The sequence below is a fragment of the Haliotis cracherodii genome, unplaced genomic scaffold, assembly GCF_022045235.1.
Source record: "Haliotis cracherodii isolate W230 unplaced genomic scaffold, xgHalCrac1.p SCAF_1, whole genome shotgun sequence".
In the NCBI taxonomy this organism is placed as follows: Eukaryota; Metazoa; Mollusca; class Gastropoda; order Lepetellida; family Haliotidae; genus Haliotis; species Haliotis cracherodii.
Window position 1 is genome coordinate 2394389 of NW_027266264.1, and position 17838 is coordinate 2412226.

Sequence of the window (17838 nt, forward strand, 5' to 3'; positions counted from 1 at the left end):
ACCGTGCAAGGACACGGTGATCGTAGGTTCTAAACCGATTCTCCCCGATTATGTGCCCCTTTTTTAGTTTTCCTCTCAGGCTGATTTAACAATGTAAAGTTAAAGTGTTAAAGTTGTTGGGTGTGGTGGGGTGGGGGTGGGGGTGGGGGTAGGGGTGGGGAGGTTGGCTAGACTCGGGCAAATTGACAGTGAAGGCAAATTTCAGTCAAGTCATTGAAAATACAGAAGTTTAAGTAAAGTTTATGATGTACATCAGTACTAGTGTTGGAGTAAATGACGGCCCCGAGTTACACAAAGACAAATTCTCACGTGACAACAAGTACTGCGTCCATTGGGATCGAACCTCCTCCGAAATGTGCTGGCTTCTGTCAGTGGAAAGAAACGTTGAAGCGGCCGTAAAATATATTCTGGTCGGGAAATATTCAGTTCATTATTCATCTGGCAAGATATCCTTTAACGTGTTCACACCCGTGCTTATTTGGGGAGCTATAGAACATTTTAAATATCCTTACTTCTCATATAAAGACCTATAACATAATACACACAAACCTATAATATAATATATACACGTATTCAATGATTGTAGATACCCCTATCGAGCAAACAAAAGGATTTTACTCTGTTGCCGTATACGGCAATCAAACTACTATGCGAGTTGCGTCCCCTTGACCATGATCAATGTCCGATTGCAGCTTGCACTGACTTGCAATATAACGTTTGGTAATGCCGACAGCCTGGCAATACGCGTCGCTCTCCCAATACCACAATGTAGTATAGTACAGTGTCGACATGTTCACACATCTGTACGAAGATACCTACCATGTAAACTCCCAATTCCAAATATGGTCAACAGAATTCGATTTTCCACGTGCATAGGTGTAGATATAGGTGATGGAGGGTGGGTGAGGGGCTCTGTAGGATGATTTGGACACCATGGGTATCAGAGAGTGTAGTCCAGTTTATAATCAGAGCATGTGTGGCGTGGGGTGAGGTGGGGTGAGGTGAGGTGAGGTGGTGAAATATCACCCTCATGCTTTGGTCAACCAGTGTGACAAATGTAACTTCCACAGTTGCCTGTTGGTCTGTTAAATTACCGCTACTGTATTTCTTATCAACCCGAAAGTTATCCGAACACGTAAACTTGGAAGTTATATCTTTTTAATTGTCTGATAGGAAATACCATCCAGGTTCTGTGAAATGTGTTATCTTACTTCTTGCTTCTTACATTAGCCACCCATCGTCAGTTCACTGCCAGTCAGCTTCCTCACTGATTCCTACTTCCCCGATTCAAAGTCTCGCTCTTCTCCTCTAATGTCCGAGTCTCGCTCTTCTTCTCTAATGTCCGAGGCTCGCTCTTCTTCTCCGACGCCAGAGTCTTGCTCTTCTTCTCCGATGCCCGAGTCTCACTCTTCTCTTCTGATACCCGAAACTCACTCTTCTTCTCCCATGCCTGAATCTCGCTCTTCTTCTCTGATGCCCGTGTCTCGCCCTTCTTCTCTGATGCCCGAGCCTCACTCTTCTTCTCTGATGCCCGAGCCTCACTCTTCTTCACCGATGCCTGAATCTCACTCTTCTTCTCCGATTCTCGCTCTTCTTCTCCGATGCCTGAATCTCACTCTTCTTCTCTTATGCCTGTGTCTCGCTCTTCTTCACCGAAGTCAGGGTCTCGTTCTTCTTCTCCGATGCCCGAGTCTCGCTCTTCTTCTCCGATGCCCGAATCTCACTCTTCGCCTCCGATGCGTGAGTCTCACTCTTCTTCTCCGATGCGTGAGTCTCACTCTTCTTCTCTGATGCCTGAATCTCTCCCTTCTTCTCCGATGCCCGAGTCTTGCTCTTCTTCTCCAATGCGTGAGTTTCACTCTTCTTCTCCGATGCCCGAGTCTCACTCTTCACCTTCGGATGCCCGAATCTCACTCTTCTTCTGTGATGCGTGAGTTTCACTCTTCTTCTCTAAAGTCCGAGTATCACACTTCGCCTCCGATGCGTGAGTCTCTCTCTTCTTCTCCGATGCCCGACTCTCACTCTTCTTCTCCGATGTTCGAGTCTCGCTCTTCTTCTTCCGATGCCTGAGTCTCACTCTTCTTTTCTGATGCTTGAGTCTCACTATTCTTCTCCGATGCCCGAGTCTCGCTCTTCTTCTCCGATGCGTGAGTCTCACTCTTCTTCTCTGATGCCAGACTCCCACTATTCTTCTCTGATGCCCGAGTCTCACTCTTCTTCTCCGATGCCTGAATATCACTCTTCACCTCCGATGCGTGAGTCTCACTCTTCTTCTCCGATGCGTGAGTCTCACTCTTCTTCTCCGATGCGTCAGTCTCGCTCTTCTTCTCTGATGCCTGAGTCTCACTCTTCTTCTCAGATGCGTGAGTCTCGCTCTTCTTCTCTGATGCCTGAGTCTCACTCTTCCTCTCCGATGCGTGAGTCTCGTTCTTCTTCTCCGATGCGTGAGTCTCACTCTTCTTCTCTGATGCCTGAGTCTCGCTCTTTTTACCCGATGCCCGAGTCTCGCTCTTCTTCTCCAATGCGTGAGTCTCACTCTTCTCCGATGCCTGAGTCTCGCTCTTCTTCTCTGATGCCTGAATCTCACTCTTCTTCTCCGATGCCCGAGTCTCACTCTTCTTCTCCAATGCCCGAGTCTCACTCTTCTTCTCCGATGCCCGAGTCTCGCTCTTCTTCTCCGGATGCCCGAGTCTCACTCTTCTTCTCCGATGCCTGAATCCCACTCTTTACCTCCGAAGCCCGAGTCTCGCTCTTCTTCTCCGATGGTCGATTCTCCATGACATAGAAACTCAATTAATGCACATTGCCGCCATGGCTTTCACGACCGAACTTCTTGCTCTTCAGGGCGCATCTGTCAGAAAGTTAGGCAGCATCACTGAGCCCGTACAACACGCTCTGCTACAACAACCATTCGCTTGTTTTTCTTCTTCTCAAGTCAACGCGTATGTAACGTACAGTCAAGAAGTGTATAAACACGCTTGTCCTTATCCCAACATAAACAGCTCCCGATATAGTCAGTCCGTGACGACTTCAAATAAGTCTGTTATATCTGCCATTTATATAATTCAGTTTATTAACAATGTTTGAAACCACTGTACTGTGATTAGAATGTAAGCTGATGTTTCAATTCAATTATTTATCCCTTGTTGTCGTTATAATTATCTGCCTGAAACGGGCGGAATCAGGTCTATTCTTATTGGGCCGGGCTGTTGTCAAGCCCTTAACCTGTGTTTGGTAACAATTCGTCGCACATACTCCTCTTGTAAAGGGTGTTTCCTAAATATTTCTTTACAGTCCGCATCGCCACCGTGAAAATCCAGCGTTTTTATCCCCGAGTTTGCGTGACCAAGTGTGTTTTTGCAGGCTTGTCTATCGCGCTGATCGCCTTAGTTAAATGTCGTATCATTCTATAAATACCCTTATTCCTGCTTGTCGTTGATATTGATCCCGATAAGTGTCACTAATTAATGTAAACAAAAACCTGCCGACGGAGACAGGGAGATAACTCGATATAAAAACGATCAAAAACAACATGGTCGCATGTTCAATCCGCAAGCAAATAGTGAGAAAAAACAAAATGGCGTCGTAATCGTCGGCTGTCAAGATCAAGATTCAAACGTAGGCTACGACAAGTCACGTGAGCGTTAAACAAACAAATCTGTGCCCACATAAGCCGTTAATTATGCAGAAATGATGCAGCACAGCGGAGTGAGAAAATGTTTTATTTCATTTGTGAGGCAATCAGCGTTCCTCATTGACGTCTATTAACTTAACTATGAAGAATAAACAGATAAAGATGAAATGCAGAGTTTGCCAGACATGCTCGCGTCCCCATGGGAGTTAAAAGGCTAGCAGAAGAGGGCAGAGAGGCAGAGCAGTTTTCATATTACATTTTTCTATTCTTACGCAAATACCACGGGAGGGGAGACTGAATCAATTTGAGACCAGTCTGTCCCCTGTGAGGGGCCAAGCGATGTCAGTCTGTTGTTGGACCCCGCGTGTGGGGTCCCAAGGGAACCTCTGTTTTAATCAATCTGCGTCCCCAGCATCTGCCCCGGGACCATATGGACGCAGGAAGCACATGTTCCCAATGACGTGTTATATCTAATAGCCCCAGAAATAACAGTCTTGCTAGTTTGTGTCGTTTGAATTACACTTGTGAATTATGTCATTAAATCGGGAAAATATTATTAAATCTGTGAAAATGTTGGCTGCATTGTATGTACATGATGAACAACGATGAGTATTGGATATATGTGATAGGGGAAATGATATGAAGGTTGATATTTCCAGATATGAGTGGCATTGTATTGTGTATACGGTAAAAAGTAAAGGTGTACTTGATTTTTACGAGTGAGTATTGTTTTACGCCGCTTTAGACAAAATTCTAGAAATATCGCTGCGGGGGAACACCAGAAATGGTCTTCACACATTGCAGCTATGTGGGGAATCGAACCCGGGTCTTCGGAGTGACACTTTAACCACTAGGCTACTCCACCGCCCACTAGATTTTGTCTTCTTGTTTGTTTGTTTCGAAATGTCCATGTCTACATGTGATATTTTTGTATTATTGTCGACCGTTAACGTGGCTGTTTCGATTCCTCCACGACACACATACCGATAATAACATCATATTACAAAACAGAGCATACAATGCCTCGTATCCTTATCCAATGTTAAGTAGTGTGTTTATCGAAGAGTTTCTACATGTACCGTGGTTGTCTGCATCGAAAGCGTTGTTGGCTTGTCCGTGTGTTCCAAGTCTGTGAGATATAGAGAGAATCACACCCAAGTCTCTTGATATCAAATATATCAAAAGGTGCCGATAAAAGTTATAAATCCCGGGGCTTCGAGTAGGTTATTCTTTGTATGCCTTACTGACACTTTTAGGGGAAACATGAAGAAAAGACGTATGTGTCAGCCCCACGGAGAAACTTCAATGAAGGCAGCCTTTTGTTTAAGTGATGTAATGTAATCAATGTGTGACGTCATGAACAATGGATGACGCCATATCGTATTTTCCCCAACAATGAAGCACTGTGATGTCATATGGCTTCAATTGGCCAATCAGCTTTGTGAATATGTAGAATAATTTTTAAAAACGAGCTCCCATGTAATACCATTTTTTATGAAACGAGTGAATAGTTCTGTTATCAGACGAGCGAAAGCCTATTCACGAGTTTCATAAACTTGGTGTTACACTGGAGTGAGTTTACAATTATATTTTTTACTTGCCGTTTATAGGTTTTTCTAATTTAACTGTCGTGTGCGCATAGGCAGACATCTGTGCGATCCACAGCTTACTCCAAATGAGATTACCAGAATAATAATTCCAACACGCCAAACATTGGTACCTAATAATTTAAGACCATACAACGGACCACCTCTAGAATTCAAGGGTCCATTCCACAAAGCTATCGTTTGTTAAGTTATCGAACTCCCATAGACTTACGACTGTCGTTGCGCTTCGGTACTTTCGCTTTGTGGAACGGGACCCTGCACCAAAATTACCGTTATGGCGTAATTTGAGGAATTTTGTTGCAAGATCCACCTGCAAAACAAAACCATGTGACGTCAGCCTAGCAACAGGGTTGCTGGGGCCATTGAGTGTGCATAAGGTCCTCTCAGCGATCTGTCATCTCTGCTAGCAATGTCATTGAAAAAGCCCAGGGATGTTGGGAGATTTCAATATGAAGTGAAACAATAGATAAGCTTTGTTTGTTTGTTTGATTGTTTGTTTGTTGTTTAACGCCGAACTCAGCAATAGTCCAGCTATATGACGGCGGTCTGTAAATAATCGAGCCTTTCAGCGAGCCTGACCACCCGATCCCGTTAGTCGCCTCTAACGACAAGCATAGTCGCCTTGTACGGCAAGCATTATTCATAGGTTGCTGAAGACCTATTCTAACCCGGATTTTCACGGGTCATAAGCACGCGCCTTGGTATTAGACAATGTGTAATACAGCTGTATGTTTTTTTAAATGTATGATGTTTTTGATAAAGCTAAAGTGCACATCTGCAAATATTTTAAAAAATGCATTACTCCCGATCACTTTACCCTTATGGGCAATATTACTTGTTTTATTCCCTGAATACAGAGGGCGAGGCAGGGAAATAAGAATTACCTTATTTTAGAGTCTTTTGGATCGAACCACTGACCTGCCACTCTTCGGACAGACGCAAGTGTTTATACCAGCGCTAGTGGGTGATTAATATCACGAGTATCCGCGCATTTTGGATACAATGACGTGCATCAACCAAGTCAGCGAGCCTGAGCACCCGACCCCGTTAGTCGCCTCTTACGATAACGCCGAACCAAGGACACAAGGGTACAGCGATAAAGTGGTATCGGCCATGCCTCACTCGGCCACCGACACCACTGACACAACAGTACAGATGGTGATAACGTGACTTAACTTAGTTTTTATTTGTTTGAAATTGCAACATTTTATTTGTTTCTGCCATATCATTTTTATGCTATTATAAATCCAATGTTGAAGGTGTTAGAAGCTGCTAGGTGCCACTTACACAAAACACAGTCATTTTCGTGTTGCCGTGACCTTTTCACGTGACAAAGTAGAAACGCATGCTTCTGTTCTATCAAACACACCTTTTAAAGATGAACATTCCCACACAAGCGCGACACACACAAACATTTTGTTTGGCAAACTTAGTCTTTTTTACCGACAACCTGAGAATTAATATCAGCAATCCTAAAAACGAACTTAAACGCAAACTCAAAAACTGACTAAACCATCATTAACATCTGTCATTTAAATGTTTTCACCAAAGTATCTCCTTTCTGATTATGAAAATGTAAAAATTAGTTTTTGTCACACACCGTAATTACAGTATTTTACAAACCGGGTCACGTTGATCGGTTTTCACTCCTCAAGATTAATCTTTAATTACCACAACGAATGGGCGTTTCAGAACGTATCCGATGATTACCAAGGGACATAACTCTGTCGATGATTGAATGTGAAACCGTTGAACCATATATCAAGCAATGTAAATCAATGGCGGCGTCTCACTGCGAGTATCACGTTACATAGACAATTGTCGGAGTCAAAACTAACCACCGTGGAAGCGATGACCCCCAAGGATTGAGCCAGACAGGGTGTGATTCTTAGCTGCTTCCAACACCATTCTGACGCCGGGATGGAGAGGATTGAAACAATTAAACAGCTCTCTTGAAAAGTAAAACCGATGATTTCATTAACCATTTGTCCTGCTAATTTTGTTTTGTTATGATTTGCCCTTTTTAATTTTTGTCGTTAACGCGTGTTTTCCTTGATGTAATACTTTTTGTATCGTACTCTTACCTTTATCGAAAATAAACCGTATAATATATATTTGGTCCATAGGACATTTTTCATTCGCAATATATAGGTCTTTCTATAAAATATGGCTAATCCACCGAGGCTGTTGGATGCATACATTCCTATCTCATTTATATCTGTCAGTGTCTCCCTTGACAGTTTTCATGGCTGATGGATGCATCGACGCCTTCTCCTGCCCCACTGGAGAATCATGGTCTTCTTCAACGACATTGTTAATTAGACCTAACTCCGTCACAAACAAACATTACATTATTGTCCTAGAACCAGATTAATACTTTTATAGTTAATTCCATAATTGAAACGTAACGACTAACCCAGTATTTCTACGTAAGGAAACACAGGGGAAACTCACAAACCACAAACAGCCCGTTCCACCAAGCGCTGCGACTATCGTAAATCTGTTAAAACTAGATAATGTGAGTTACAATAGTTGAAGCACTAAGATCGGATTGTGTGCAGGGCCTGGCGAGATGCACGCACGCACGCACGCACGCAGGCACGCACGCGCGACGCTTAAGCCCATGTCACCTCACTCCACAAAATGCCCGATATTACATAGTTCTCTACTGGAGTGTCATCCATGAGTCAGTGACAGGGGTAGCAAGTCAATAAAGACACACATCGTCTCAGTGACTCATTTCGTCCACACAAACAAGATATTTTTTTCAAAAAGTTAATGTTAAGTCAGAGTTGCACTTGCACATATACTGAAATTATAGGCGGAGTAAAAGGGTTCTACGCCAAGGTCAGCAATACTACAGCCTTGAAACGCTCACATCCCGGTTTGAAAGATTGACCTGGTGGTTGATAGTGCGAGCATGACCATCGGAGAATCTGCTTACTGACCACCAAATACAGATGCATGTACTAGACTCCCGTTCCGAAGGTCAGTTGGAAGGTTTACTGGCTAGACCGTCAGACCCGGCTGGGATTCCTCACGTGGACCAGCTTCACGATGAAGTTGCTAAATCATTGCTTCAAGAGGTGTGATCCCATACGTCCTTCGGAAAAGACATATTGTGTGTAGCCCTAAATAGATGTGTCCCATAGAGACGACATATCACGTATAGCCCTAAATAGAGGAGACACATCGCGTATAGCACTAAATAGAGGAGACATATCTCGAATGGCCCAAAATAGAATAGACATAGAGCGTATAGCCCCAAATAGAAGAGACACATCTCGTATAGCACTAAATAGAGGAGGCATAGAGCGTATAGCTCTAAATGGAGGAGATATAGAACGTATAGCACTTAAATAGAGGAGACGTATCTGGTATTGCATTAATGGAGGAGACATAGACCGCATAGCCTTAAATACCGGAGACAAAAGCGTATAGCACTTTATAGTGAAAGCATAGAGCGTATAGCCCTAAATAGAGGACACTAAGAGCGCATCGCCCTAGATACAAGAGACATATCTAGTAGGCCCCTAAAAAGAGGAGACATATCTTGTATAGCACTAAATAGAGGAGACATGGATCGTATGGCCTTAAATAGAGAAGACATACAGCGTATAGCCCTAAATAGAAGAGACATATCTCGAATAGCGCTAAAAAGGGGAGATACATCACGCATATCCCTATATAGAAGAGACATATCTATTAGGGCACTAAATAGAGGAGACATAGAGTGTATAGCCCTAGAGGACACATATCGCGTATGGGTCTAAACAGAGGACACTTAGAGCGCATACCCTTAAATAGAGGAGATATATCTAGTATAGCCCTAAACAGAGGAGACATAACTGGTATCGCACTAAATAGAGAAGACATAGAGCTTATAGCCCTAAATAGAGGAGAAACATACAGCTTGTAGACCCAAATAGAGGAGACTTAGAGCGCATAGCCCTAAATAGAGGAGACATATCACGCATAGCCCTAAATATAGGAGACATGCAGTGTATAGCCATAAACAGAGGAGACATACAGCGTATAGCCCTAAATAAAGGAGGCATGCAGCGTATAGCCCTAAATATAGGAGACATGCAACTTATAGCCCTAAATAGAGGAGACTTAGAGCGTATAGCCCTAAATAGAGGAGACATGCAGCTTATAGCCCTAAATAGAGGAGACATATCTCGTATAGCCCTAAATAGAGGCATATCACGTATAGCCCTAAATAGAGGAGACATATCACGTATAGCCCTTAATAGAGGCATAACACGTATAGCCCTTAATAGAGGCATATCACGTATAGCCCTTAATTGAGGAGACATATCACTCATTCTATGAACTGTGAACCACGAGACGTTTATACGTAACATGTTGCTCTCTGTCCAGTACATCTCACTCACTCTTTGAACTACGTGATGTATATAAGTAACCAGTACATCTCACTCACTCTGTGAACTACGTGATGTATATAAGTAACCAGTACATCTCACTCACTCTGTGAACTACGTGATGTATATAAGTAACCAGTACATCTCACTCACTCTTTGAACTACGTGATGTATATAAGTAACCAGTACATCTCACTCACTCTTTGAACTACGTGATGTATATAAGTAACCAGTACATCTCACTCACTCTTTGAACTACGTGATGTATATAAGTAACCAGTACATCTCACTCACTCTTTGAACTACGTGATGTATATAAGTAACCAGTACATCTCACTCACTCTTTGAACTACGTGATGTATATAAGTAACCAGTACATCTCACTCACTCTTTGAACTACGTGATGTATATAAGTAACCAGTACATCTCACTCACTCTTTGAACTACGTGATGTATATAAGTAACCAGTACATCTCACTCACTCTTTGAACTACGTGATGTATATAAGTAACCAGTACATCTCACTCACTCTTTGAACTACGTGATGTATATAAGTAACCAGTACATCTCACTCACTCTTTGAACTACGTGATGTATATAAGTAACCAGTACATCTCACTCACTCTTTGAACTACGTGATGTATATAAGTAACCAGTACATCTCACTCACTCTTTGAACTACGTGATGTATATAAGTAACCAGTACATCTCACTCACTCTTTGAACTACGTGATGTATATAAGTAACCAGTACATCTCACTCACTCTTTGAACTACGTGATGTATATAAGTAACCAGTACATCTCACTCACTCTTTGAACTACGTGATGTATATAAGTAACCAGTACATCTCACTCACTCTTTGAACTACGTGATGTATATAAGTAACCAGTACATCTCACTCACACTGAGAACTGTGAACCACGTCGTGTATATAAGTAACATGTTGCTGTCTGCCCAGTACATCTCACTCACACAGAAAACAGTGAACCACGTGATGTATATAAGTAACATGTTGCTGTCTGCTCAGTACATTTCACTCACACAGAAAACAGTGAACCACGTGATGTATATAAGTAACATGTTGCTGTCTGCCCAGTATATCTCACTCACTCTGTGAATAACGTGGTGTATATAAGTAACATCTTGCTGTCTGCCCAGTATATCTCACTCACACAGAGAACAGTGAACCACGTGGTGTATATAAGTAACATCTTGCTGTCTGCCCAGTATATCTCACTCACACAGAGAACAGTGAACCACGTGGTGTATATAAGTAACATGTTGCTGTCTGCCCAGTATATCTCACTCACTCTGTGAATAACGTGGCGTTTATAAGTAACATGTTGCTGTCTGCCCAGTATATCTCACTCACACAGAAAACAGTGAACCACGTGGTGTATATAAGTAACATGTTGCTGTCTGCCCAGTATATCTCACTCACACAGAGAACAGTGAACCACGTGGTGTATATAAGTAACATGTTGCTGTCTGCCCAGTAAATCTCACTCACACAGAGAACAGTGAACCACGTGGTGTATATAAGTAACGTGTTGCTGTCTGCCCAGTACATCTCACTCACTCTGTGTATAAAGTGGCGTTTATAAGTAACATGTTGCTGTCTGCCCAGTACATCTTACTCACTCTTTCAATTACGTGATGTATATAAGTAACCAGTACATCTCACTCACACTGAGAACAGTGACCCACGTCGAGTATATAAGTAACATGTTGCTGTCTGCCCAGTACATCTCACTCACACAGAGAACAGTGAACCACGTGGTGTATATAAGTAACATGTTGCTGTCTGCCCAGTACATCTCACTCACTCTGTGAATAACGTGGCGTTTATAAGTAACATGTTGCTGTCTGCCCAGTATATCTCACTCACACAGAGAACAGTGAACCACGTCGTGTATATAAGTAACATGTTGTTGTCTGCTCAGTACATTTCACTCACACAGAGAACAGTGAACCACGTGGTGTATATAAGTAACATGTTGCTGTCTGCCCAGTACATCTCACTCACTCTGTGAATAACGTGGCGTTTATAAGTAACATGTTGCTGTCTGCCCAGTATATCTCACTCACACAGAGAACAGTGAACCACGTCGTGTATATAAGTAACATGTTGTTGTCTGCTCAGTACATTTCACTCACACAGAGAACAGTGAACCACGTCGAGTATATAAGTAACATGTTGCTGTCTGCCCAGTACATCTCACTCACTCTGTGAATAACGTGGTGTATATAAGTAACATGTTGTTGTCTGCTCAGTACATCTCACTCACACAGAGAACAGTGACCCACGTCGAGTATATAAGTAACATGTTGCTGTCTGCCCAGTACATCTCACTCACACAGAGAACAGTGAACCACGTGGTGTATATAAGTAACATGTTGCTGTCTGCCCAGTACATCTCACTCACTCTGTGAATAACGTGGTGTATATAAGTAACATGTTGTTGTCTGCTCAGTACATCTCACTCACACAGAGAACAGTGAACCACGTGGTGTATATAAGTAACATGTTGTTGTCTGCTCAGTACATCTCACTCACACAGAGAACAGTGAACCACGTGGTGTATATAAGTAACATGTTGCTGTCTGCCCAGTACATCTCACTCACTCTGTGAATAACGTGGTGTATATAAGTAACATGTTGTTGTCTGCTCAGTACATTTCACTCACTCTGTGAATAACGTGGTGTATATAAGTAACATGTTGCTGTCTGCCCAGTACATCTCACTCACTCTGTGAATAACGTGGTGTTTATAAGTAACATGTTGCTTTCTGCCCAGTACATCTCACTCACACTGAGAACAGTGAACCACGTCGTGTATATAAGTAACATGTTGCTGTTTCCCCAGTATATCTCACTCACACAGAGAACAGTGAACCACGTGGTGTATATAAGTAACATGTTGCTGTCTGCCCAGTACATCTCACTCACACAGAGAACAGTGAACCACGTGGTGTATATAAGTAACATCTTGCTGTCTGCCCAGTACATCTCACTCACACAGAGAACAGTGAACCACGTGGTGTATATAAGTAACATGTTGCTGTCTGCCCAGTAATTCTCACTCACACAGAGAACAGTGAACTACGTGGAGTTTATAATTAACATGTTGCTGTCTGCCCAGTACATCTTACTCACTCTGTGAATCACGTGGCGTTTATAAGTAACATGTTGCTGTCTGCCCAGTACATCTCACTCACACAGAGAACAGTGAACCACGTGGTGTATATAAGTAACATGTTGCTGTCGGCCCAGTACATCTCACTCACTCTGTGAATAACGTGGCATTTATAAGTAACATGTTGCTGTCTGCCCAGTACATCTCACTCACTCTGAGAACTGTGAACCACGTGATGTATATAAGTAACATGTTGCTCTGTGCCCAGTACATCTCACTCACTCTGAGAACAGTGAACCACGTGGTGTATATAAGTAACATGTTGTTGTCTGCTCAGTACATCTCACTCACACTGAGAACAGTGAACCACGTGGTGTATATAAGTAACATGTTGCTGTCGGCCCAGTACATCTCACTCACTCTGTGAATAACGTGGCGTTTATAAGTAACATGTTGCTGTCTGCCCAGTACATCTCACTCACTCTTTCAATTACGTGATGTATATAAGTAACCAGTACATCTCACTCAAACTGAGAACAGTGACCCACGTCGAGTATATAAGTAACGTGTTGATGTCTGCCCAGTACATCTCACTCAAACAGAGAACAGTGAACCACGTTGTGCATATAAGTAACATGTTGCTGTCTGCCCAGTAAATCTCACTCACACAGAGAACAGTAAACTACGTGGAGTTTATAATTAACATGTTGCTGTCTGCCCAGTACATCTTACTCACTCTGTGAATCACGTGGCGTTTATAAGTAACATGTTGCTGTCTGCCCAGTATATCTCACTCACACAGAGAACAGTGAACCACGTGGTGTATATAAGTAACATGTTGCTGTCTGCCCAGTACATCTTACTCACTCTGTGAATAACGTGGCGTTTATAAGTAACATGTTGCTGTCTGCCCAGTACATCTCACTCACTCTGTGAATAACGTGGCGTTTATAAGTAACATGTTGCTGTCTGCCCAGTACATCTCACTCACACTGAGAACAGTGAACCACGTCGTGTATATAAGTAACATGTTGCTGTCTGCCCAGTACATCTCACTCACACAGAGAACAGTGAACCACGTGGTGTATATAAGTAACATGTTGCTGTCTGCCCAGTATATCTCACTCACACAGAGGAACAGTGAACCATGTGGCATTTATAAGTAACATGTTGCTGTCTGCCCAGTATATCTCGTTCACACAGAAAACAGCGAACCACGTGGTGTATATAAGTAACATCTTGCTGTCTGCCCAGTATATCTCACTCACACAGAGAACAGTGAACCACGTGGTGTATATAAGTAACATGTTGCTGTCTGCCCAGTACATCTCACTCACACAGAGATCAGTGAACCACGTGGTGTATATAAGTAACGTGTTGCTGTCTGCCCAGTACATCACATCCACACAGAGATCAGTGAACCACGTGGTGTATATAAGTAACGTGTTGCTGTCTGCCCAGTACATCACATCCACAGAAAATAACTGAAATACTTTGCAATTTGTCCTTACAGTTCGGAAATATTCGCTTTATTGTTGGCAAGATGATTTAGAGCACACTTCTTTCCCAGTGTAAAGCATACATTGCATGTATACAGGTTCATTAATCCAGATACCTGTCACTCTGTTCGATTTGGCTGGGAAACCAAACATAATGGATTATTGAGGTTTTACTGTACGCCCAAAATCGTTGCAAGCAGTAGATAACGATTTCTACAAGCATCCATTGTTCTGAGATGCGCTATCGACTGACGGCGGACTATTTCTGAGCCACTAGCTGTACATACCGACGCTATCTCTCCACCGCAATTAATATTAACCAACCCTCAAAGCTGCATGGTCAGAGGTGAGCAAGCAAGGGTATTTTCTTTTATAGACCATGGCTTATGGCATATTTCTTCCTATTTGTCTAATTAGTGTGTATATGGGATGGTGTGAACGGGTATCTTGTTCCCTAACACCAGTGTATTCAATGTGCCACTCGCATATAAACTGGTTCCCGGAAATCTTTGCGCTGCAGCAGCTTTCTCATTTGTACGGACACACGTCTGATCTAACGCATTTCAGTAATAAAGTACATGTATAATTAGAAACATCTTTCTCCACGTGTATCACATAGTTTTGATACTTAACCATGTCCCTTCAGTGGAGCAGTTCTTTGAATAGTATTTGCACACATTGGGGTCCTCAGCCCGAAAGTAAATTTGTCGTGACTGGGGTAACTCACTTGACGAATTTGTACAATAGCTTCGTTGTCATAGCATATTGCTGTTTATCTAAAAAAAACGTGATCAAATAAAAACTTAATCATTTTAGGGAAAAATATGTGTTATCATTATATTTCATATTTGTAAATATTTGTGTTATTTTGGTAAACATATCATCATGAGATTCGTGTAACACGAACAGACAAAACGAGTCCTATTCAACATAGTTAACTTCACATTTGACAGATTGTGATTACAATGTACTGTTGTGACCTGTCCATATCTGTATCAGATATCACATATAGCCATATCCATACGAATCAAACAGCAAATAGTTACTTTCCTAACCCGCATGTTCCTACAATGTATAGAGTACGGTAATGTGGGGCAATCCACAACAATCACGATGCACAATCACAATGGATATTACTTATTCTACGTGTATACTAGAGTGGGAATGCACTCGAACTATGATATCAAACAGACAACTTTACAATATACGTAGCCTTGTTAAGGGGTCTACCCCGAAACGTCGCATTTCAAAGAGAGGTTAAATGTATGCAGACTTTGTATATCAGAGGCATAAGTGGAACGCGGGTTTTAGAGACGTTGGTGTCTCCATATGCAAGTGATTGTGATGTGCGTCTGTTCACCCAGCAGTGAACGGGTACCCGATACGATGAAATCGTATAGTAAGTGCAAAAGTACTTGACAGACATTTTGGGTCCTCTATCCGCATGGAGCTGAGAATTAAGTTTGAATCGGCGCTGTTTACTGACGTATTAAGATAGCAGGTTTGGGTTAGATCAAGGAAAGGATAAGTAGTAGTTAATAGAATATTATCATTCTTTCTCGTCGTCTTTTTCTGCTTCTTCTCCTCCTCCTTCTCCTCCATCTTCTTCTTTTTCTATTTCGTCTTTTCCTTCTCCGTCTCCTTCTTCTCCTCCTTTTTCTTCTCCTTCTATTTCATCTTCTTTTCCCTTTTCTTCTTCTCCTTCTTCTTCTATTTCATCTTCTCCTCTTTCTCCTCCTCCTTCTTTCCTTCTTCTACGTCTCTTTCTTTCCTTCTCCTTCTTCTATTTCTCCTTCTTTCCTTCTCTTTTTTTCTTCTTTTCAAATTCTTCTCGTCCTCCTTCTTCTTTTTCTCCATTCCTATATTGAATATTCACATGGGCATGTCAACGAAATAGAGCTAGTATCCTGTAACAGTTGGCGTGTTAAGCAATGCCACAGTTCCAGTACATTCGTTTACCGAGGGGACTCTCAGAAACACTTTAACTCAATATCTTAACGCCAAGCCAGCAGATCCTGTAAATTATTCAGATCACCAAATAAAATGACAATCATAATTATACATCTCAGCTGTAAGTAAGGCCAGGGTTTCCCTTGCAAGGGACGATGTCAGGCAGCTCACCGAGAACCTAGTTCAGCTGTATGTGCTAGTCAGGGATTGGCGGTACTCTTATAGCTAATATCGTTTCGTGCATGTGGCCCATGTATACCAGATCAACAAACCACAAAGGGATATATTAAAAGCACAAATTGATGGTTCATGTGACGAACTGCCGACGTATTCATATCATTCGATGGTGCATCATTAACAGGAGTAGGAGTAAGTTGGAGAAAGTTATAGTTTCTATAAATCTTTTTTTTGTAAATTGAGGACAAAAACAGTATGTTTGTTTTGCTGAAGTGTCTACAAGCTGTTAATTACTGTTAGCTGTAGACTCCCTTGATTGGTCCGGGGTTTCAATCAGAGGAGAAATCTGCTAATAACTTTACCCCCCTTTTCATATTGGTTCTTCCTTCAGGAGAACTGTTTCAATCACAAATCTAATGTCAAATTACTTTTTCTGTAAACGAATAAAAGCCACGAAAATCCATGCATTGATATTTCTCAAGAGTCAACTTTTATAAACAGCAATGCCCTTCAAGTCTCCTGGCGTTTGCTTTGAGAGAATCACTTCTCCGTGCCTCAGAGTATAATCGTTGAAGCAATTCACAGTTTCCAAATCACACCGTCGTAACTGTGTTTAGTCAGATATCCTTGGCGGGGAAATCGGAAAAGCAAACCTAGAATTAATTAGTCGAGTTTCTTCTTTTTGCCGAAAGTACACATCCCATGCGTTTAAGCGACGAAATACCCGGGGTGACAAACAGTTTGAAAAATCTTTATCATCTTGAAGCTATTTGCCGCTATCTCTGACCTACACAGAGAACAGCTTTCCCCTCAGTTCAAATACCTCTTCAAAACCGACACAGCTTATTAAATACATTGTGTCACAATCTTCTCCCGCGCCGCCATCTTGGAAAATCAAATAAAAGGAAAGGGGAAAGATACGGATTTCGATCCTACCTTATTTGGTTCCTTCAATGAAAACGGAAGAAAAATAGCGATATTCTTGAAGCTAAGCAAACAGATATTTCCAGATATTTAACAATCAATATAATCTCTTATAAGAGTGGGTAATGTGGACCGCATTCTCGGACACTGACGCAGATTGAAGAGTCAGAGGATTTGTGTGTGCATAGGAGCTTCCGATGACCCAATACAATCACTGTTTACTAACAGGTCACAGGTGCCACGCGAATGTCTCAAAGTTTGAAAACTACGACCATGTTTTTTTTGTTGTCAGTTATTTCTGTGGTAGTTCATTTATATCTTTAGGTATGATCTTTAAAGTAATTCGTATCAATCTATGTGAACATAACATCGATCTCCATACCGCGAGCTATAGGTATTTGGTAGGCCAAGGGTCAGCAAACGGTTTATGTTGGTTGCTTATAGTCATGAATATATAGCTGGAATACTTTTAGTTTTATGGTGGTCTTATTGAAGAAATAAACGAGTGGGAGTGTTTTATTGG

General features: G+C 42.0%; 1 protein-coding gene across 1 annotated transcript; it reads right to left on the reverse strand.

The window, feature by feature from the left end:
- Positions 1–1264: 1264 nt before the first annotated feature.
- Positions 1265–2778, reverse strand: LOC139475713 (axoneme-associated protein mst101(1)-like). Its single transcript, XM_071258935.1, has 4 exons — positions 2731–2778; positions 2023–2672; positions 1725–1921; positions 1265–1605 (listed from the first exon to the last, which is right to left on the reverse strand). Exons 1-4 carry the CDS (start codon positions 2776–2778, stop codon positions 1265–1267), a joined length of 1236 nt encoding a protein of 411 aa, XP_071115036.1.
- Between the last annotated feature and the right edge of the window lie 15060 nt (positions 2779–17838).